This window comes from Malania oleifera, chromosome 6 (genome assembly GCF_029873635.1).
Source record: "Malania oleifera isolate guangnan ecotype guangnan chromosome 6, ASM2987363v1, whole genome shotgun sequence".
Taxonomy (NCBI): domain Eukaryota; kingdom Viridiplantae; phylum Streptophyta; class Magnoliopsida; order Santalales; family Ximeniaceae; genus Malania; species Malania oleifera.
In genome coordinates this window covers 20,708,678-20,733,127 of record NC_080422.1, presented here as the reverse complement: position 1 = coordinate 20,733,127, position 24,450 = coordinate 20,708,678, and the positions used below count along the sequence as shown (strand labels likewise).

General features: G+C 36.5%; 1 protein-coding gene across 2 annotated transcripts; it reads right to left on the bottom strand.

The window, feature by feature from the left end:
- Positions 1–3,558: 3,558 nt before the first annotated feature.
- On the bottom strand, positions 3,559–9,308 carry LOC131157075 (uncharacterized). 2 transcript variants are annotated; one of them, XM_058110942.1, is made up of 10 exons: positions 9,132–9,308; positions 8,394–8,477; positions 8,115–8,229; positions 6,819–6,855; positions 6,585–6,654; positions 6,335–6,439; positions 6,022–6,172; positions 5,585–5,667; positions 4,050–4,143; positions 3,559–3,955 (listed from the first exon to the last, which is right to left on the bottom strand). In XM_058110942.1, exons 2-10 carry the CDS (start codon positions 8,410–8,412, stop codon positions 3,868–3,870), a joined length of 762 nt encoding a protein of 253 aa, XP_057966925.1. In that variant the 5' UTR covers positions 8,413–8,477; positions 9,132–9,308; the 3' UTR covers positions 3,559–3,867. The 2 variants fall into 2 exon arrangements, with proteins under 2 accessions (XP_057966925.1, XP_057966924.1); XM_058110941.1 differs by having other exon boundaries at positions 9,137–9,308.
- Positions 9,309–24,450: the final 15,142 nt, after the last annotated feature.

Below are 24,450 nucleotides of genomic sequence, written 5' to 3'. Positions count from 1 at the left end.
ATTGCTTCTTCAGATTGTTAATCTCTTCAATGCTATACCTTGCAATGAGCATATCATCTACATACAATAGTAGAATGATGTAAGAATTGCCAAAGAACTTAACATAGCAACAGTGATCAGTTTCACATCTCTTGAACCCAATTTTATGCATAAAACTGTCAAATTTCTTGTACCATTGTCTTGAAGCTTGTTTTAGGTCATACAAGCTCTTTCTCCGTTTGTAAACTAGATTCTCTTATCCCTAGACAATGAACCATTCTAGCTGAATCATGTAAATGTCTTTCTCCAAGTCACCATGAAAGAATGTCGTCTTCACATCTAACTACTCAAGATATAGGTTTTCTGTAGCCACCATTCCTAGTACTAGTCTAATTGTTGACTTCTTCACAACTAGAGAAAATATTTACGTGAAGTCAATGCCCTCCTACTGGAATCCTTTGACAACTAATCTGGCCTTGTACCGTTTGTTACCATCATGCCCATTCTTTATTCTGTATACCCACTTGTTGTGCAAAGCCTTTTTCCCTACTGGCAATTCAGTCAATTCTCATGTCTGATTCCCCAACAAGGAATCCATCTCATCCTTCATGGCTAACTCCTACTTGCTTGAATTTTTATCTTGCAAGGTTTCATCATAACACTCTGTCTCACCACCATCAGTTAACAGGAGATAATTTAGAGCGGGTGAATAACGTTGTGGAGGTCTAATGGTCCTAGAAGATCTACGGACCACAGCTACATGTGTACTTTGATCTACCTATGATTCTACATTCTCCTTATCCTCTTCACCTCTTTCCTGGACTGTACTTTCAGTCAACTCATCTAAGTTAACAAACTAAGATTTCTTCTTATCTATCTTTGTGACGTTTGGCACTATAGTTGACCTGTCCTTTTACTGCAGGCAGGTTAGGGAACCTAGAGGGTTTTCCCTGGAAACCATGTAAGATAATGAATGGTTTATAATTCAGGAAATATGAGTATGAAAATTATTCTGGTTATTCAGTTATTTGACAGGAATATATATATATATATATATATATATATATATATATACGTGTAATTTTAGGAATATGAAATTATGAATGCCATGGGCGTGAGTTAGAAGCAGTAGACGAGTTTAGTTAGCCAAGGTAAGAGAAATATGCTATGCTAGTAAATTTAGAAAATTTTATCAGTAAAGTATAATATTTGTTTATTAAGATACAGGGTATAAATTATACAGTCTTACAGATTTCAAAATATGAGTTTTATTATTTTTGTGGCATGAGTAGGTATTTGCTCAGTAAAGTGTTTATGTAGTTTTTAGAATATCATGATTTACAATATTTTTGCACAGAAATATGCTTTATCAGATTTATTTATAGACAGATAATATACAAACAAATATATTTTATAGACAGATATATTTTACAGAAAAATATTATACAGACAGATATATTTTACAGACAGATATTATACAGACGGATATATTTTACAGACATATATTTTATAGTATTTACATAATTCCATGATTTTCCAAAATCATAACACTCAGATATTATAAATTATTCAGTCAGATATTACAGCTAGATATTACGGTATGTCAGATCAAATTTATAGTGTTATGGTTATTTTGGAATCATGATGAAATAGTAAGATAATTATATATATTAGTATTATACAGTAGCAGATCCCTAATGAATTATTTTCGTCAGATTAATTATTTCAGACAAATTCAGTCGGCAGAGCACGATACCGTTGCTATTTCAGATCAGAGTGCAACCACATATCTTAAATAATGTGTGGATTCCGTCTACCGTGCCTATGGAGGGATTGCAGTCTCCCCAGATTCCTAGGTTGAGGAGGCCAGTTTGACGAGGTAGATACTAGTATCGTGCCTTTGGAGGGATTGCAGTAAAGGCTGGACTAAGGATTGATAAAGTATTCAGATGACTTATCCTAGTAGGCCAACCAGAGTTAAGTCCAGCCTACAGGCCGCACAACCCTGTCATGAGGAGTTAAATCATGACATTCAGATTTCTAAGGATATTTCTCAATTATTTACATATATACAGATTGACAAAATATCAGCAGATATACTATAATACTAGTTGTATGATTAAATAGAAAACTCAGATATTACAAGTGTATTTTAAGTCACGTAGGTATGAGTTACACAATATTATATTTTACATGGTCTCTTAGTACAATTATTTATGTAAACTCATTGGTCACACACTAGTAATAACATATTTTTTCTTACTGAGCGTTGTCTCATCCCAATAAATTAACATTTTTCAGGTGATCCAACTAGACGAGCAGATCAGGCTCGTAGGTAGAGAGGTCGTTTACACTACCTTGTCTGTAGGGTAAGTGTTATCAGGGAAAATTGTATTTTTGAATAGTATTCAAGAATTTTAGGTAGAAGATACTGGGATGTTGTGTAATTATGTATGTATATTTTGGGATAATTTTGGATTCTAGTATGGTATATATGGATGTATGACTTTATGTTTTTTAGCTGCATAGGTTTATTATTTTGCGAATAGGAATTTCCTTAGTGCCCACCAAGGGCCTAAGATGTTATAGGAGACATTATCAGGGGTATCAGAGTATTTTATTTTGCAGTATATTTATAAAAAAATATGGTATGAAATTTCAGGTCGTTACAGACGTTAAGTTGATTGGGGTTTAGAGGGAAAGCCTCTAGGAACTTTAATTATACATTGTTTATGAAGTATTTGGATGGTTGTTGATGTCTTTGACATTGGATAGTAAGAAAATACTTCTAATTGCTCCTGTGGATGTAAGCATTGCCGAACCACGTAATCCTTTGTGTTTTTTGTTATTACTTTCATATAATCTGCGTGATTGTGTTGTTCTGTATTTTCACTGCTGAGTGCCGCATTATATGCTTGTGTTATTACATTGTGCATTCGATTTTACACAACATATATCCTATTCATGCTCCTTTTGTCCTATTTACAAATTGTTTAACCAAGGATGTTTTGGACAAATTAGAGTGATCATTCATGTTCTTGGAAAATTTAAAATTTTGGATGAAAGAAATTGAGCTCTTTTAAGATTTGACAAAAAGATGTATACCTCCCTTAAGGTATAAAAATTTTCAAATATCACTTCTAAGGTTTCAAAAATTTTGAAAGTTTTCTTTGAGATTATTCAGAAAGATACAAACCTTCTATTATATTTGATAAAAAAAAAAAAGTTTTTTATGAGGTATAAGTGTATTAAAAATCAAAAGTCAAGTAAAGTCTGGTATTTTTAAAATTTCGAGCGAGGTATGTGAGATTTTTGAAATTTCAGAGGAGATCTATGCTTTTTTAACAAACCTAGGAGGAGATTAGTATTTTATACCCTAATTTTTTTTAAAATTTTTTGTTTATTTTTGTTTTATTGGAGGTACATTCAAGAGCTAGTCTATATCTAATCTAATATCGTTTCCCACTCCCGTTTAAATTCGAGCTTCAGACCTCCAATATGAAATGCTTTTAGAAGACTATTTTGAAAAATCTTCAACATTGAGAGAGAGAGAGGGAGAGAGAGAGAGTCCCAACATACTGGTCACTGAACATCAAAATGCATATAAATCTTAATATTAGAATTGACAAGAACAAATCCCATCTAGACGCCTACAAGCCGATTGAAGGATAAACATATTCAAAACTTTATTTTAGGACAAGCAAGAAGAAAACCAGAATTAGCTAGGAACGTTAATATGACTGACTGAATCATATACCCCGCACCTCACATCTACTAACCAGCCGCTTATAGTAATTGCCCAATTTTCATGTTATTGTTTGCCCATTCTTCTCCTTACTTGCAGCAGCAGCAGCAGCAGCAGCTATAACAACAAATTCCGCATAAAAATCATGAGCGCGACCCCTCAAAACCCATCCTCGCTGTTAACCAATTGCAGACATCGTTCATCTCCTTCGGGACCGTGTAGTGCCCAAGCCTGCATGCAAATCAAACATTCAGCAAAACTGTTCTCCAATCTTATTATAGGATATTGATTTAATTCTTGCTGATGGCGCAAACAAGCAACACACCCGTCATATGCTTTGAATATCAGGTTACAAAATCCCGCTGAACTTAAGCAGTGAGCAGACTTTTCTCCATATTTATAGGGGACCACTTCGTCGCCTGCAACATGAATCTTACACCATAAGAATTCCAGTACTGGAATAGCATACTTTCTGTACGCTTCAGATCAAGGCATCAATAAGACATTTGCAGAGACCAACTATGAAACTCATCAATGAAATTTTGAAAAAATTCTGAAATGGTGTTGAAGAGTTCAGTTCATACAACACTTTTTAGTATAAGCTCAGGTCTCCTTAACATCCATACGACAGGAAATTGATGAGTAAATTAATATTATTCAATGTGCTCATGAGAAACATTTACTTATAATCATCTTAAACATCCATCACAGGTCACCATAGAAATTTTTTTTTTTCGAAAAAAAAAAAAATTCTAGGTCGAGGTCAGCCTGAGTGAACATTTTCCAAAAAAAATAATTGCTTCAGCTTTTGAAACATGATTCAACTAGTACGTTTTAACTAATAACTACTTAGTAGGTCCTCCATTGGTTTCGTTTCCATCAATATTTTCCAATGCAAGGTATGTTCAATGGCGAGTATGATTCCTGAATTCTACACAACGGAAACATCATAATTGGATTGTAAGCTAACTTCTTTAAAAGGCCAAGTGGCATAACAGTTACAAATATAATAAAGATGCCAATGAACTATTTCCAACAGGATCAGTGGTTAACGACGCCATGTGTGAGAGCTGGGATAGGGTCTATTTCCATCCTGTTGCTGCAATACAAATTGACAACATTTAAGGTATGAGCTAAAAGATTGTGAATGGTCTCATACAAGTTCTCCTTGGAAGTCGAGGATCATTTCTTCAGTGCTCTGTTCCCGAAAAGGGATCCCTAACACACTATAGTCATAACAGTTTAACCCATCTATACACATTCCAATATACCTAAAGCTGCTACCTGCTACACTGCAACCTATAGCGGCACTGCCAGGCTGTTCAGTATTTAGAAGAACTGTAAAATCAATTCCAGAGTATTATGGACAAACATAAATCAGCTTGAGTGCACTAACTGATGCACACAAGATGTTCAGAAGGATTTTTTAAGAGTTTCGAGTAACAGACAAACTATTACTCGAGGTGCTTCAATCAACAAAAATCATGAAATCAATGTTAAAACAATTTAATAAAAAATTGCCATGTGCAGATGTTCTTATCCTAGAGATAAGAATATAAAAATACTTCTAAAGGAATGCTATCTGTGACATTGGCATCTGGCATCAAAGAGATGAAACACAGTATTGGCATCTGGCATCTAAGAGATGAAACACAGTTCCCTCAAGAAAGATTATTGGGTTTCCATGAAAATGTTAGATTGGATGCTTCAAACAAGAAAGGTTAAAAAAAAAAAGGATAGAACTTAGTCAAGCAGCTATCAGCTGGGTTTCTTATGCTAGTACTAATACAAAATATGCTCAGTGGAAAAGCCTTTGAAGAACATAAACTATGGTCAGCACTGAAGGGATGAAGTACATACTATTTCCATGACAAATCAAAATTGGCAAAGATGCAGCACGCCTTGCAGCCTCATGTGAACCTTCTACCTTACTCCACAAGCTCCTGCATGGCAAACCTCAACAATTGAGACAATTGAGATATTTTTTAACCCTCATGTATAAGCACAATCTCCCTGTATGTGGCTTGAAATTCAAATTGCAGGGCTCATCCCAGATTATACTGGAATTTTTTTTATCAAAACTAGGTGAAAAACATTTTTGTAAAATTACCAGCTGAGACCATCAAATTACATGCTTGATAATCATGATGTCATTACTGTTTGTGCTTTAAGACACATTTCTTCTGTACAAATCATTTCAATGAACATAGACTACAAGTGAAGCCTTTGCTTTCCTGTGTGCATAGTTGAGCCTTTGGTTGGTGGTTTGAGAAGGAATGCACAATGTGAAATCATACCTTGAACCAGGAAGCCAGCCACTAAGACCAACAATTGCCCGTAAGTTGACAGGGTATGCATTTCCATTTCCATATTTTCCGTGAGCAAAACAAGTTGCAGAGTAGAGTGCAGTTGCAGCACCCATGCTGAAGCCCCCGATACCAAGTTTAACTGTAAAAACAAGGGATAAAAAGATCATGGATAGTCTAAAATTATAATATAATAACAGTGACTTGGGATAAGCAAAAAATTTGAAGGATGTTAATACATAAAACAGACACTATGATGGCCTGGAACAACAGAATTATATCCCATAACTTGGGTGAAACTTACTATCAGCAGGCTCAGTTGATAACAGGTTTGCAATATGTGCTGCTGAAGCATCTAAACCCTCAACATCATCAGGACCATCCTCTGAAAGTTCTCCAACATCAGACCCTGACATTGATCACACAAACATATTTGATCATGTTAATCAGTATAACAACCTCAAAGAAATCTTCTTTAATTGTCACCTTGGGATGGGGCATAAAAATTTAAAATAGGCTTCTTTGTACCAAAAGAGATTGGCAATTAATCTTACAAGCAGTGCAAGGAAATCCACCAAGTAATGCCACAGGACGAGTAGGAGCAGTTGGACAGATCCATTTAATCTGCATCAGAAAATTTCAGTATGAACATATAATAAATGCTAATGAAAAAACTCCAAAAAGCCAACCCCCAGCACAGAAAAATGCAGGAAATAATAACATTTACATGTGGCATGGCACCACTGAAAAAGTAATTAAAACATAGTGTGAATTGTAGGTCTGCATACATTGGGAAGAGAGAGATTTTCCAAGAGCTGGGACCAGCTGCAAGAAAGAAACAGCAATGTCCGTCCATATTAGGAACTATATAACTGGGCAATAAATGGACAGTTTAATCAGTGGAATACTACAACTAAATAGCACATAAACATTCTTTTACCCTATTAAAAATTGGCAAATTTTATTGCAGAACTAGGAAATAGCTATTTTACTATGTTATTGGTTAAACATTGGGCTGAGCAATGGCAGAACTGCAAAGGCGGAAGATCACAAATATGCCACCACTTATCTGTCCAGATATTGGCATCAAGAAAAGAAAAGTGACATTTATGCATTGAACTAGGGAATTTTGTTAAGCATACCATACCTACTGATTTATAAAAGAATTTCCTAAAAACTTGTGTTAACAAATACATAAAGAAGCATCCTCTCCTTAAAAGATATAATATGTAGTTGTCAGTTGGCAAGGACCTAGTGGACTGGTGACTCCCTTAAGGTGTATATTACTCTTCTTCTTTTTTTAAATAATAATTTAAGGCTTTTGATACTAAATTCAGAATTAAAGGAGGTAATGAAAGGAATTGACAAAAATTAAGTTATATTTTATAATATGGCACATTAGCAAAGTAGTTTACCCATTAGGTCAATTAGAATAAGAATCTTAATGAAAAGAGCCTTGCTAAAATTGGAATAATTACAAAAACAATTTAGTATAGAACAACCCCAAACCCCAGAATGTCATTTGACATTCTCCAACTCCTTTTCCTCTTGTCTTTTGGAGTGAAAAAGTCCTTCACAACAAGGTATATACCTCATATAAAAAGGAGAGAAATAGGACTGCCTCAACCATTGCTTGTAAATAATGGAATATACGCAAAAAAGCTGTTAAATCTGGCCATACACAGTTGATTGGGCCATAATCAATGGTTTAGTTTAATTATAGATGTTTCAATTTATATTGCAGTTTTCCTACTGAAATCCTCTGTGTGCACATTGGCATGTGTGGATGACAATGGTAAGGAGTCCAAAATGACCAAGCTTAAGAAAAATCAAATGAAAGTGAGTTCTTGTTTACTTTTTCATATGAACAGATCTAAACATATAAAATGAGGTTATAGCAAAACTTCGATGCTGGAAAAGGATAACTTGGCAAACTTCATCTATTGTATAGGAGCATCATTTTGCGAAAGAAACAAAGAAACAAGTCCTATGAAAACTGTAATTTTCATTCATAACAATGCTAAATTGGAGAAGAGTTACCATGTATAATAGGGACATGAACACTGGAGGAAAAACAACAATACCTTGAGCCATTGTCACCCAGGCCGTGTAGCCAAACTATCGTGGCCTGGTGTTTCCCCTTGGGTCTCACAACATGGGTCCTTCCAAACTCAAGCGTCCTTCTAGCTGTTCTGCTACCTGAAATTCGTTGCTATGAAGTCATCAATCAAGAAAACGTGAAGAAACTGAAGCAAAAATCATCATAGTTGATCCCAATCTAACATAACAAATTAGTATCCAAAAGAATAAGAGTAATCTACACTTGCGAAAACTTAGAGATAACAAGAAGAAGAGAAACAAACCAGAACTTGTATAGCTCATCTTCACTGCCCGAGAAACTGCAATAATATATTATACCCCACTAATGCAAAAACAGAGAAGAGGTACTGCAGTGAAGAAAAAAGCTTCAATAATCTCCATTTATACCCAGATGGGCAGGGTGAAAATGGAATAAAACATATGAATCTACAACACTGTGCTTGTGTACACCAGCTAAACATTGTGCCTGAACCCGCCTATGAACTCAAAAAGAGAAGCATCCATGAAAAGGAGAAGTAAAGACAAGGACAAAAGCAGGAAATCTTTTATGAGCAGAGAGAATCAAAGCTGAAACAGAGCACATTCATCCGTTGGCGAGCTATCCAGCTTGGAGGGCTCTAGATTTGCAACAGAGAGAATCTATGCTCCTGCGCAGTGGCCAAAAATAAAGCAACGCCAACGGCAATTCAAGAATATTACTGAAAACAAGAAAGAATAACCCATTTTTGTAAAAAAAAATGGCTTCTTTTAATCATTTTTTATGCATTTCTGATGATTGATGGATACCCATTAAACCCAAAGTTTAGCTTCATGAGTCCAGTACATCATCGAACAAAAGCACAAACTTTGCAACAAAAAAAAAAGGTAATAATTAAATAAGAACAAAATAAACAACCATGTGAGAAGAAGAAGAAGAAGAAGAAGAAGAGTACTTGGGCATTACACTAGCCTGAAAGAAGAATAAAAAATAAAAAATAAAAGAGAAAGTAAAAAAAAAAAACCTCACTTGGCTCGCTAACCCGGAGTTCTTAAAGGGGAAGGGACACCAACAAAAGCATATGAACTTTTCCCTCTTACTTTGCTGCTTTGCTTTCTGCTTTCTTTGATTTGGTTGCTCTCTCTCAAATCTCAACTTTACTAGTTTTTGTTTGCATTATGTACTATGTAGAGTTTAGCTCATTGTGCTCGTTCAGACACCCACCATTAACACAGTCCAAAATCAGTCCTTTCCTTCTCATCATTTTTTATTTTTTTAAAAAAATAATTCTCTCACCAAATATCAGAGTGACCGAAATGCCCTAACATTGTGTTTTCATAAATAATCAAATTCTTCAGCGTTCTTCTCCACTAATTACCATTTTAATTATCAGCTTTACCACTTCTTCACAGAGCATGATTAGCAAAAGCTGTTGCAATATGTCATATTAATATTTAAATTGGTGCTAGAAAGTCAATATATTTTTTTACTGGTGGAGAGTGTTATTAAGAAAAGTTTGTTCTTATTAAGAAAAGTTTTATAGTAAACATTAGATATCTCAAATTTTAGGATTGGAATTTGAATTCAAAGCATTCGTGAGTTTTATAAAATTTAGATTTTTTTTTTCTTGTGACAGCTAAATTTAATGTCTTATTTTTCAGATAATTTATTTGTTGTTATTTAATATAGACCCAAACAGAAATTAAAGATTTCCAAATTATTTAATGCAAGTGTTGCCCCATATTTTTTTGGATTGATTCCAAGGTTTATTGTAGTCAGTTACATAATTATAGGTATTTCATCTTTTATCTTCTTCTTTTTTTGCTACCTATTTTCTTTGAAATTTAAAACCTTAAACCTCCAATATATAAGTCTTAAACTATAACATTTTATAGAAAATATAATACTATTTTAATTAGTAATAAATGTAATAAAATCAACTTAACAAAATAATTTTTTATAAGAAAAATCCTCTAAAACAATTGCTTAGAAAACAAAGTGGGGCAAACAATGTCATCACTCTTCCCATATGAACATCTATACCACAAGAGATTTTTTTTGCTAGGCATGTTTAGATTTGTTTTTATTTAACTTTATTTGGATTTGTAATCCTGTTTTGATTGGTTATTGGTGTTATTTTTGGGAGCCTTTAATGTCTTTTTTATCTGTAATCTCTCAATGCTTGTCTTGTAATCACAACATTCTTTCGCCAAAAGTGATGGTATATCAATAAATAATTGAAGGTTCGCTTTCCTTTAGTTATAATTTTTTTTTTTAAAAAAAAAATTGAAATGGAAAAAGAGAAAATATGGAAACAGAGAAAATGGAAACGCCTTAAAGAGGATGAGGAGCAACCGCGTACCAAATTCATTTTATAAAAAATACAATTATCACGTGCTAAAATAATTCTTCAAATACCACGTGCTCATTATCTCATTAGAATGCAATAACTCTTTTCCTTCTATATCTATCATATGTATCTATAAATAAGAACATTTGTGTTGTGTGAAGTGTGTAAGTGAAGTGAGTGAGCGAGGAGTGTGAGAGTGCTGAAGGTGAGAGAGAGAAGAGTTGAGTTGAGTGTGTGTGTGTGTGTGTGTGTGTGTGTGTGTGTGTGTGTGTGTGTGTGTGTGTCTCCTCCTCTTGTTTTTCTTCCAGGTTATAGTATATTTGGTGTGCTCTGTGAATGTAGGTCAGATTAGACCGAACCATGTAAATCTGGTGTTTTTATTTTGTATTCTTGTTTTGCTTGTGTGTGTGATTATTGTTCCTAGATTTCTAACACGTGGTATCAGAGTCAAGTTGGAGTAAAGTTGCGAGAGATTAGAGCAAAATTTCCAAATATGAGTAGATCGAATGTCTTAGGAGCTATATTGTGCTAATTACGTGTCTAAGAAAAATTCTGTTTAAAAAAGATGGACTTAAGCGTTCCATTGTGACCCTCCACTTTCGTGACAATTTATTTTGTATAATTTAACACAATCATCACGGGCTCCACTACCATGTCAGCAAACACGTCAACACTAGGCCACATTGCCACATCAGTGCCACGCCATCATTAGGCCCTACTTGCCATGTCAGTGTCATATCATCACCGAGTTCCACCTATCACGTCGGCAGTTAGTTAACGATGTTAATTAACGTCATTAGTAACAGCATCAAAATATTTTGTTAAGTGGGAGTATATTCCATTAAGTTTAACAGAAAGTTGACTTATTTTGACCAAAAGGTTTAACTAGTTTTTCAGAGTCATTTCAAGTCCGTTTTTGAAACAACTTGAACAATTTCTAAGGTTTTCAACTATTTTGAATTCAACCGTGCTATCCATTTAAGCTGATTCCATCTCTAGATAGACGAATCAAGATGTCAAACGAAAATAGCTCAAAGATCGAGATGTTTAATGATACTAACTTTGGTTTCTGGAAGATGCAGATTGAGGACTACTTGTTTGGTAAGGAGTTACACTTACAATTGAAGGGAAATCCAGATTCCATGAAGGAGGACGAGTGGGAGTTGCTTGATCAAAAAGCTCTCGGAGTTATTAGGATGACGTTGACAAAGTTTGTTGCCTTTAATATTAAGCACATAACAACCACCAAGTCTCTTGTGGATGCGCTCTCCAACATGTATGAGCAGTCATCAGCCGCCAATAAGGTATACTTAATGAAGAAGTTATTTACCATAAACATGTCCGCAGGTGAAAGTTTTAGTAGACATCTAAATAAATTCAACGAGTTATCGAATTAACTCGCCTCAGTTGAAATCAAGTTTGATAGTGAGATTCGTGCCTTACTGATTCTTAGTTAGTTACCTTAGAGTTGGAAAGGTATTGTTACTGCGATCAGTAGTTCCATAGGAAAATCAAAGCATAATTTTGATGAAGTTGTCAGCATGATTTTTACAGAAGATATCAGGATGTCAAACATTGCTTCCACTTCAAGTTGAGCATTGAATGTGGAAAGCCGAGGGAGAGATTCATGGAAAGGAAATGGGCATGGCCTATCAAACAATCGCAACAGATCTAGGTCTAGGCGATCCAAATCCAGAAATCCCAAAGGTTCCTAGGGCACAAAGAATATTGAGTGCTGGAACTGTGGAAAGTTCGGTCATTTCAAAAACCAGTGCAAAGGTCCAATAAAGGAATATGAGGCAAAAACAGAAGCATGTTGCTTCAGAAGAAGGTGATATGTTGATATGCTCTTTGGAGAGCAAGAAGGAGTCTTAGGTCTTAGACTCTGGAGCCTCATTCCATGCCAATTGTAGTAAAGATTGCCTAGAAGAGTATATATTAGGTGACTTTGGTAAGGTATACCTTGGCAATGATCAACCTTACAACATAACTGGCAAGGGAATTGTGAAGATCAAAATGAACATGTTAGTATGGAAGCTGAAGGATGTTAGATATATTCTAGACCTGAGAAAGAATTTGATCTTAGTTGGTCAATTGAAAGATAAGGGATACATCACAACATTCATTGGCGATGAATGGAAGATTTCAAAGGATGCACTATCAATAGCATGAGGTAAGAAAAGTGGAACACTTTATGTGACTTCTAATGCATGTATGTCTATTTCAGTTGCTATAGGAAATATTGATAGCAACATTTGACATCAACGACTTGGTCACATCAGTGAGAAGGGACTCAGGGTGATGCACTCAAAGGGAAAGTTGAGTGATCTATGATCAGTAGAGATTGATATGTGCGAGGATCGTACAATCGGGAAACAGAAGAGGGTTAGTTTCCAAACATTCACTAGTACCCCAAAGAAAGAAAGACTTGAACTAGTCCACTCAGATGTATGGGGATCGACGACTGTCTCATCCTTAGGTGGAAGGAATTACTTAGTGACCTTTATTGACGATCATTTTTAGAAGGTATGAGTTTACTTCCTGAAATACAAATCATATGTCTTTGATGCTTTTAAGATTTGGAAAACAATTGTTGAAAATGAGACTGGTTTGAAAATCAAGAAGCTGAGAAGTAATAACGGCGGTGTGTGTGATGACACTAATATCAAGAAATTTTGCTATGAGCATAGTATTAGGATGGAAAGAACTATGCTAGGTACGCCTCAGCACAATGGTGTAGCCGAGCGGATGAAATGATGATTGACTGAAAGAGCCAGAAGCATGCATAAGCAGTCAGGTTTACCAAAACAGTTTTGGGCTAATTAACATGAGTCCATCAGTACCATAAGACAACAATCTACCAGAAGAGGTATGGAGTAGAAAAAAGGTGAGACTTTCACATTTGAAAGTTTTTGGTTGTGTAACATATGTGTATGTTAATGATCATGTCAGAAACAAGTTTGATCCAAAGTCCAGAAAATGCACCTTCGTTGGTTAAGATGAAAATGAGTATGAGTATCGCATTTGGGATGATAAAAACAAGAAGGTGATCAGAAGAAAAGATGTGATCTTTAATGAAAAGGTGATGTACAAAGACAGACACACAACATAACCAATAGAACCCGTAGAACCAGTTCAAAATGAAACAACCTATGTAGACTTGGATGATGTCCTAGAAGGTGTCAGGACACAACAGCGAAACACCGAGAATCCTCAGGAAGAGGAGACACAACAGCAAAATGTCGAGATTCCTCAGGCAGAGGAACCTGTGGAGCAGATTGTCGCACCACCGTCTCCTACTCCAACTCTGGAGCTTAGGAGATCTTCTCGACAACATGTACCAAATAAGAGGTATATGAATTATTTATTTCTTATAGATGGAGGAGAACCTGAATGCTATGATAAAGCATGTTAGGAGGGAGATTTGACCAAGTAGGAGCTTGCAATGAAGGATGAGATGAAGTCCCTCAACTCCAACAAAACGTGGGAACTAGTTAAGTTTCCCAAAGGTAAGAAGTCTCTTCACAACAAGTGGGTGTACATGATCAAAGAGGAGCATGACGGATCCAGGAGATACAAAGTCCGATTGGTAGTCAAAGGCTTCGAGTAGAAGGAAGGAATTGACTACACTGACATTTTTGCACCGATTGTGAAGTTAACAACCATTAGATCAGTCTTGAGCATTGTTGCCTCCAAGGATCTACATCTCGAGCAGTTGGGTGTGAAGACAACATTTCTTCATGGTGATCGTGATGAGGAGATTTACATGCACCAACCAGAAGGATTCTCAGTAAAAGGTAAAAAGGATCTTGTGTACGGATTGAAGAAGAGCTTGTATGGTCTTAAACAAGCTCCTAGGCAAAGGTACAAAAAATTTGACAGCTTTATGCACAGAAAAGATTTTCGGAAGTGTAATGCCAACCCCTATTACTACTTCAAGAGGTATCATTCTAGCTATAGTATACTATTGCTATATATCGATGACATGTTAGTTGCAGGACTAGATATAGGAGAAATCAGGATATTGAAGCAGCAAATGTCATAGGAGCTTGACATGAAGGACTTGGGTACAACCAAGCAGATACTTGGGATGCGGATCTCCAGAGATAAGCAATTGGAAACGTTACGGTTATCTCAATCGGAGTATATTAGCCGTGTTTTATAGAGATTCAACATGAGCAGCGCCAAGGCAGTAAATACGCCATTGGCCAGTCACTTTTGTCTCTCCAAGGATCAGGCTCCCCAGACAGATGAAGAGAAGGACTTTATTGCTAAGGTACCTTACACCTCAGCTGTTGGATATCTCATGTACATCATGGTTGGTACCAGACTAGACATTAGTCAAGCAGTGGGAGCTGTTAGCAGGTTTATGTCAAATCTAGGGAAGACTCATTGGGAAGCAATGAAGTGGATTTTGAGATATCTATGTGGCACTATTGATAAGTGCCTATGTTTCGGCAAAGGAGATTTGAAAATTCGAGGATATGTTGATACCAATTTTGCAGGTGAAATTGATCATCGCTGAAGTACCACCGGATATATGTTCACTATTGGCACAACAGCTGTTAGTTGGATGTCACGGATACAGAAGATTGTTGTTTTATCCACTACAAAAGTTGAGTATGTAACAGTGACAGAAGCTAGTAAAGAGATGATTTGGCTTCAAGGTTTGTTAACAGAGTTCGGAATAAAGTAGGAAAGAAATGTTTTGCACAGTGACAGTTAGAGTGTAATACATCTTGCAAAGAACTCTGCATTTCATTCTAAAACCAAACACATTGGATTACGTTATCATTTCGTTAGATCTCTGTTAGAGGATGAAGTGTTGACATTGGAAAAAATCCAAGGTAGCAGGAATCCAATAGATATGTTGACAAAGGTGGTGACTGCAGAGAAGTTGAAGTTGTGCTCAACTTTAGTTGGTTTTCATGCTTGAAGACATATTTGAGCACATCATTATCTATATACTGGTTGATATAGTATGTCCGTCTCCAAGTGGGAGATTGTTAAGCTGAAATGGAAACGGAGAAATTGGAAACGCCTTAAAGAGGATGAGCTGCAATCGCGTACCAAATTCATTCCATCAAAAACACAATTATCATGTGCTAAAATAATCCATTAAATACCATGTGCTCATTATCCCATTAGAATGCAATAACTCCTTTCCTTTTATATTTATCTTATGTATCTATAAATAAGAACATTTGTGTTGTGTGAAGTGTGTAAGTGAAGTGAGTGAGCGAGGAGTGTGAGAGTGTTGAAGGTGAGAGAGAGAAAAGTGTTAGAAGAGTTGAATTGAGTGTGTGTCTTCTCCTCTTATTTTTCTCCCATGTTATAGTATATTTGGTGTGCTCCGTGGACGTAGGTCAGATTAGACCGAACCACGTAAATCTGGTGTTTTTATTTTGTTTTGCTTGTGTGTGTGATTAGTGTTCCTAGTCCCTAACACAAACTGCCTTGTTTAGGAAAGAAATATTACACACACACACACACACACACACACACACACACACATATATATATATATATATATATATATATATATTACTAACATATTTTTTTGCACCTTAAAAATGAGATTTTATAACTGAATATTATTAGTTAAATATATTTAAGCCTATTCAATTCTCCGAACTCTTAAAGGATTGTTTGGATTCAATTATTTAAAAAAAATAATTTTATGAAAAAAATATTAAATTTAATAGGTGCTGAACTGAAAGAGTTGAAAGTCATAAGTGTTGTTTTGTTTGGTTATATCTAAAAAATACTAATAAAATAAGTGGTGTTTGGATACTTACCTTTTTTATAAATAAATAAAAAATTATTAAGGGAAAAAATATTAGCAAGGAGACATTGAGTATTGATAATGTGGGACCTCCATTCCAAATGAACATGACTATGCTAGAATAAGAATTGGATGATTTTTTCCATCAACGATAGAGGTCCTTCTAAGACGAATCAAATTAGGTCCATAATTTCTTAGAGTTGAAGTAAAAAATAAGCTAGCCAAAATTTTAATATAAAACACATATGCGTTTGCTTAGACCACAAATGGCATGCTTGAAAAAAAAAAAAAAATCCTTGAATTAATCTCACATTGGTTGGAACTGGACCCAACCCACAACCCACAAGCCAGTGAGACAAAAAATAGAACCCAAGAATTCCTAAAAAATGGTTTGCTTGAGTTTTATAGACACCTTCTTCGAGCATGATCAAACTTTGATGGTCTTGAAAGTGGAGGAGAAAACCTCCTTCATGAAAAAAGGGACCTATTGTTGTTAGGTTAGGCCTTGTGGTCTTCACTTACTAGAGGTTCGTAAAATAAATTTTTAAAAAGTAAATAGGGCAAAATACAAAGACATATGTTAATGACAAAGTGGTCAAATTTAGATGCTAGAAGATCTTATCTTGGACCTAAAAGAATTATTGGAGGTACTGAAAAAAGTATCATATGAAGTTGAATCTTACTGTGCCTTCTCTAAGAATTTTCTTAACTTTGTTCTAAGATGAAGAGAGTTCAAAGTCAATATAGGAAAATAAAGGTATTCATAGGCATGAAGCTACTTCACAATATCCACAAAGAGCAAAAGTTGATAGAACAGGTAATGATCGTAATCCAATTTATATCTTGAGTATCCAACAAATTCCAATCTTTCTTCTCGATACTTTAGAAGATGCTCGAATTTGAATGGACCAAACAATGTCAAAAGTTCTTTCAAGATTTGAAAGAATTCTTTTCAATCAACCCTATCTTGACCAAATTTGATCCCTTGAGATTTTCTTTTAAACTTGCTATTGTTAGTCATGTAGTAAGGTTGGTCCTTGTTAAGGAGGAAGACCATCAACACCAACTAGTATCCTACGTTTGTCATTAATTGAAGGGTTCAAGGTCGAAATACAATACCTTAAAAAGATCACTCATGCCACGTTATATGAAAGCTCAGGCGATACTTTCTAGCTAGCGTACGATAATCCTGACTAATCAACCCATTAACCAAGCCTTGCATAAATCATAAAGCTTTCAAAAAGTTTTGAAGCAACCTTTGGAGTTGAGCGAATTTGAAATATGAGCTTCAAGTCACTACTGAAGAAAGCTCTAAAAGAAAATTCATAGCAGAATGCATCGTGTAAGGACTCAAAGAACAAGCAATGTGATGTTATATATTGATGTGGTGACAACTTCTAGTATGAAAGTATTCAGGGTAATTCTTGTAACACTAATTGGAGCACTTTGGAACTATTTCTTCAGTTTAGATTTGTAGCCACCAATAATAAAGCACATAGTATTACTTATTTATTTATTTATTTTTTGGTAAAGGAGGGCGGCACCTCCATTTATTTATTAATAAACCCTCACTTTTAGCGGAGGAATACCGTGGTTACAAGTTAAAATTAACCAACCAAATTAGGACAAACAAAATTAAAAATAACTAACAAAGAAGATAAAAACATAAAAACAACCAAAAACAAAACGAAATACACCAAACAAAACTCTAGAGATGAACTAACAACGAACGGAAACAAGACCTCACCTATCCATCCGAAGAATACCTTTCAAATAACGTGGTAGAAGGTGTTGTTCTTCGTAGATTACATTGTTTCCCATTTCTCCTTCTTTAGCAAGAAAATCAGCCGCACTATTGCCTTCCCTATATTGATGCATCACCATGACATTCACTCCTTCTAACTCTCCTACGAGCTCCTCCCATAATTCTCAAAGATACCACAAAGTACATCTACCTTTCCGAAACCAATCAACTACAATTCGCGAGTCACTTTCAATAATCACATTAACATAATACAAACATTTACACAAACGAATTTATTCCATGATTGCTTTTAATTCCGCACTATTATTCGTATCATTGCCAAAATAACTTGAAAAAGCCGCTTTTACCATGTCATGACAATCCCGAATAATTCCTCCACCTCCTTAAGTAGCCAGATTGCCCCTACAACTCCCATCACAATTAAGTTTTATCCACCCTACTGGAGGTTTAACCCATGAAATAATTTTTCCAGGTTTAACCCACCAATAATTTTTCCGCTTTTACCATGTCATTGATGCTTAATTTGAAACTCATTCAAAATCTTAATGTCCGACTTCTTCAATTTTTGAAAAGAAATGGTGCTCTCAGCAATAAAACTAACTCAGAATCGAACACTTTTCCACATTTGATCTGCACTTTGATAAACTCCTTCTATTCTTGCTTTACATCTTTGATTCCAGAGGCACCACGTAATCAAACATGGAATCAACCCGATTAAAATACCTTTAATAGATGATTTTTTTGCATAGTGGAACTAATTTGCCATTTTATTTTTCCAAGGAAGAGATCGTTGGAAAGGAATCCCCAATGCCACACTAGCCCGATGCCAAACCTCTGAAGCCACCTCTCCTAAAGAAAGAATATGATCAATGTTTTCCTGACTTCTTTGAACGCAACAATCACAAGCCGAAGCCATCGATATTCCTTTGGTTCGAATTCTATCATCTACAGCGAAGCATCTAAATTAGGCTCTCCATAAGCACATTGAGATTCTTTTGGGCAATAAAGAATGCCAAAACCAGTCATTCCACAAAAAATTATCACTTTTGTTCCTCACTGCCTCCCAAGCCATTTTTGTAGAAAAATTATCATCCGGGGCAAGCTTCCAGACAAAAATATCCTGCCCACTTTTACCCGCCGGCACCTGTTGCAAACTTTCCCTTGTTTTATCAGTACCAACCAATTCTTGTACTAAATCAGAGTTCCAATTATTATTTAGCCAGCAATCCTTAATACACAGTTTCTTGTTCAAAATATCCTCAATGCTCACAGATAATGAGCCTGGTGACAGCCACCTATCAAACCAAAAAGAAGAGTTCCCACCTCTCACCAAAATTTTAACATTATTCATAACTTTTAGAATGGTGGCCATAATTGATTTCCAAAATCGAGAGTCATTTGGCCTCCCCTTCCCTATTAATAAATGATCATTTCGGCAATATTTAGCTCTGCAAAAAAATCTGCCCATAGATTGTTAGAATTGAGCAATCTGAAGGCAAATTTCATGAGAAGAGATTTATAAACTTCCTTAAGATCTCTTAGGCCCAGACCCCCTTCTTAGGTAGGTTTACAAATTTTTCCCCAAGTGCGCCAATGAATCTTCCTTTTATCTTTCACCTCTCCTCATAAAAAATTTGAAAGAAGAGAGTTAATGCGAGAATATGTGACCTGCGAAATCTTAATAACATACATCAAATGAATAGGCATGCTAGACAACACATGTCTTAATAAAATCAATCTTCCACCTTGCGAGAACAACTTAGATTTCCACCCTGCAATTTTCTTTCTAATCTTCTCCACAAGAGGTTCCAATGTCCTGGAAGACAATTTTCTAGACATTAAAGGCGCACCCAAATATGAAACAGGGAATTTACCTTTCATGAAACCCGTGATTCTCAATAAACCACGCTTCTTAGTGGGAGTGATGTATTTTGAGAGGAATAACGCTGACCTAGTCTTATTGATTTTTTGACCCGGCCACTTCTCATACCTTTCTAGAGCGTAAACTAAATTTCTCATAGACCTCTTCCCACCATTCGAAAAAATAAGAATCTCATCTGCATATAACAAATGCGAAACCAATGGGGTCCCAATCGGATGATTAAATTTACCAATCCGACCAGTCTCATAGTTTTTCTAAGCAACCTTATCAAAACCTTCTCCATTATGATGAATAAATAAGGAGCTAGTGGATCCCTTTGCCGCAAGCCTCTCGTAAATTGAAAAAATCTCATAAAGGTTCCGTTCATCAAAATAGAAAATCATGGAGACTCCACACAATTTTTTATGAGCTTGCAAAACCTCTCAGAGAAACCAAAAACCTTAAGTACCTCCAAAAGAAAATTCCAATTCACTCTATCGTAAGCCTTAGCCATATCAAGTTTTATCATCACATTGCCGCCAACTATTTTTTTGTGCAAAAACTGAACCATTTCTTGAGCCAATGTAATATTTTCAAAAATACTTCACCCAGGAATAAAAACGCCTTGTTCATGCGAGACCAACTTATCAACAACCTCGGTTAATCTAAAAACTAGAATCTTGGAAAAAATTTTATAAGCCACAGAGCATAAACTAATAGGCCGAAATTTATCAAAGCTAGAAGGATTATCCACCTTCGGAATTAAAACAATGAATGAAGAGAAAAAAAACTTAGAAAGAGTAGTGCCCTGAAAAAAATCCATTGCCACATCCAAGAGATCTTTTTTTACAATGTCCCAGCAAGATTTATAAAATTCAGATCCAAATTCATCCGGTCCCGGACTGCTTTCTTTGGGAATAGAGAACACCGCTCTTTTAACTTCTTCTTCTGTCGGATCAGCGCAGAGTAAATTATTATCAACATCTGAAATTTGCCTTTGAATTAACTCGGAGAGATCACATGGTTCAACCGCTGAAGACTCTGAAAGAAAATTCTGAAAAAAAATAGTTGCGTCATTATGAATTGCTTCCGCACCCTCCAATATCCTCCCATCGTTCAGAACCATACGGTCTATACGACTCTTATTCTGCTTTTGATTGATAACTGAATGAAAGAATTTAGAGTTTTGATCCCCTTTAGTCAACCAAATTTTTTTTTCCGCAATTTGTCCTAAGCGAGATGCTTCCCTCTTCCCCCTTGAATCTCCACCTTAGTAGTCAAGTAATCAGCTTCGACGTCCTTAGAAAAACCTAATTGTAGTTGATTTTCTAGATATTTCATCCTTTCCTCAAGAGCTTTAAGTTTTCTTCCACTCTCCCAAAGACATTTTTATTCCATGCACATAATGCAACTTTAGTTCTCTTAAGGCAAATAGCAAGTTTCAAAAGACCCGAGGCCAAATCATTCCTGATCCAGACATCTTTAACGTACGACAAAAACATATCATGCGAGCTCCACATATTTAAGAACCGAAATAGGGTAGGGCCATACCGGGATAAAGACGTATTTGTATACACAACCATAGGGCTATGATCTGATGATTTCCGAATCAGATATTTGAATTGAGCCGAATCATATTGGTTGGAAAAAAACATTATTATAAGAACACGATCAAGCTTAGCCCAACTATGAGCCACCCCTTCATGGCCATTGTACCACGACAATCGTGAGCCTGTGTTTGATAAATCAAAGAGACCACAATGATGTAAGCAATCATTAAATTCCATCAAGGTGACAGTGGTCTTGGATTTCCACCAATTCTTTCAGTATCCGTTCGAATCACATTAAAATCACCCATGACCAACCAAGGAAATTCTGATTGGCACTCCTCCAGTTGCCACTATAACTCTCTTCTTTCAACAAAAGAACATTTGACATAGACAAAACTCACCAAATTTCTTTCTCCATCCTTAAAAAACCACCTAGAAATCTTCTGAGTCGTGATTGAAATCACCTCAAAGGCATCTATATCCTTCCAAAATAGCTACAATTTACGACCCTGATTTTCATTAGATATAAAATGGTGGTAATTCAAAAAATTACCCAGCATTACCATCCAACGGTTTTGAAATAGTAAACAACCCAACATTAAACTTTTTAATTAGCATCTTTAACCTGCCTCTAGACCTGCCTAACCCCCTAATATTCCAGAAAAGAATTATATTCATCATAAATTTAATTTATGCGGTTGGATGAGAACCCTTTGAGATTTTCTCACCGAATTTTTTACGAAAATCCATCCGTGCCCTGTATCAAACTCATACATTTTTTCTTTGTCCTTTAAAACTGATATTTCACCTTCCCCCCTCTTAGACGAATAACCCCGAGCCAAATTTTCCTATTGCAAACCTTGGTCCCGACCTTCAGTCAGTTTAGAACTATCCACGTGAACCACTTCCTCTTGAGATAGAGGTTCATCGTTTGAAACTCGAGGATCATCATCACATCTGACTTCTTCACACTCCCCTTCATTCCTCTTTATCGAATCTTCATTCCCATTATTTTCTAATGCTCTCTGTGGTATATCAGAGTTTTGCCTTGCATGATCCCCATTTTCTTAAACAACAAGAGTTTCCGCTATTTCAGGATCCCTATCATTAATCTGCTTCGTCATATGCACATTACTGGGTCCTGCTTCTTGCACCACCTTCTTTGCTCCTTTATCTATGTCAGAATTGGTTTCTATTATACTGTCATTAGTCTTTGGTTTCCATATCTTTTTTTCTTTATATTTTTCCTCCTCCCTTTGCTTCTCTCCCACCCTGCAAACAATCAAGGTATGTCCTTACTTGCAACATTTAGAGTAGAAAAAACCCATCTTTTCATATTTGACTTCTTGCCAAATACATTGTTTCGAAGATAAAACAAGAGGAAATCCCTTTACCGGTTCCATTGTTAGGTCAACTTCTACGTAAATACGTGCCCTCGATGCTCTCATACGATTACTTGTTGCATTATCAGTTCCAAGATAATGGCCAAAATGAGTAGCTATTATTTGGAGAAAATCCGTTCGGTAAAGATGCATTGGTAACCCCGGTAAGAAAATCCATTGAGGAGCCAATGGGGATTCTTTTTTGGTATCAAAATCCTTCGTCCACTTGAACATCCAAAAAGAATTGCCTTCCATAATTCTTCCTTCCCTTGCCCAACCATATAGAAAGTCACGTTCGTTTTTCATGTGAATTAACACGTGATAATCATTCATAACACTGATAGTTGGAATTTTCGTCAAACCCCACGTTTTCACAATCAAAAGCCAAATTTTATCAATAGATGACCGATTCCTCAAAAATTTCATTACTAATGCAAAACGAAATTCTTCCTTAGCCTTAACCATCTCTGCTTCTGAGAAAATAAATCTCAATTCCCCATTGATATTAACGGGCAATCTCATGGGAATTTTGAACGCAGACATCTCAACTTTTTTACTCACAATTTGTGCATATGACTACACCTCGGGACTAGCTTGGGCGACATTCCCCACCGATGGTGCAGCCATTGGCGGGGGATGACACTGTATTGCAAAATATTGAGATTAAGGCCAAACTTTTCTAAATGGAAAATAAACTGACCTGCATTGTTTGCCGACTCCCTGAGCAGCGACGGCTTGTAGTTTCCGTGATCTGTCCTCAACGGCGACAACTTGCAGTTTTTGGCACAGATCGTTGTTCTGTGTTACCCCTTGTGTGTCTCCTCAGAAAAACAACAAACCTTGAGTCTTGGCGTTCGCTTCACAGGGAAAAGTGGTGACGGCGACGGGAGAAACGCAGCGGCAGCACTGGGAAGCAGTAAAGAGTTGCCGAGCGTGGAGGCTGTTGTGGCTGGGGCTGTGGCGGCAACAAAGGGCGCACTGGCAGCAAGGTAGTGGCTAGCCGAGAGTGGATGTCGGCGGCCGGAGCTGGAATGTCGAAGAGGATGGGGGGTTCTGACGAAGCTGCAGCAGAGGACCCAGTGACAAACTGGTTGCCAGCGTAGGAGACGACGGCCGTGGCATTGATGGTGCTTGCTGAGACCGTGACGACGGGTGAGAGGGAGTGACGGCGAGGGGTCTGTGGAGGGCTGTGTTGCAGCAGTCTGAAGAGATCGGGTCCTGGAGTGGTTGCAGGGGTCTTGGCTAGCTGGAATAAAGGCCATGGGCAAACGGTGATAGCTGGGCAGGAAAGAAGGTGAGTTTAAAAAGAGAGGGAGGTTGGGAAAATCATGAGCGGGATGATGAGGGAGTGTGGTTGCTGTGGTCGCGTGGCCTGGTGAAGAAGAGGGTGATGGGGATCGTGGACTGCTAGAAGATGCTACGGTGATGGTGAGTTGGGGCTGCCCGTTCAGAGAGAGTGATGGGAGAAAGAGATGATAGGTTTAGGTTTTTTGGTACTTTGGCCTTCCAAGATTAATCTTTGGTGCTTCGAAACCCTTAGACTCCCTTTTCCAACTCGATCAACAAACAGTTCAGCTTGCTTCTTGGGTCGTGGATTCCTCAGACTCCTCCGTTTTGGGGATTTAAAGATTGCTATGGGTTTTTCGGCTT

Excerpts from the sequence above, each read along its gene's own strand:
- LOC131157075 (XM_058110942.1), bottom strand. Across the intron at positions 6,655-6,818 it reads AAAATCTCTCTCTTCCCAAT|ATTAAATGGATCTGTCCAAC; the intron begins GTATGCAGACCT and ends TTTCTGATGCAG. Across the intron at positions 5,668-6,021 it reads GGCTGGCTTCCTGGTTCAAG|GAGCTTGTGGAGTAAGGTAG; the intron begins GTATGATTTCAC and ends TTTGCCATGCAG.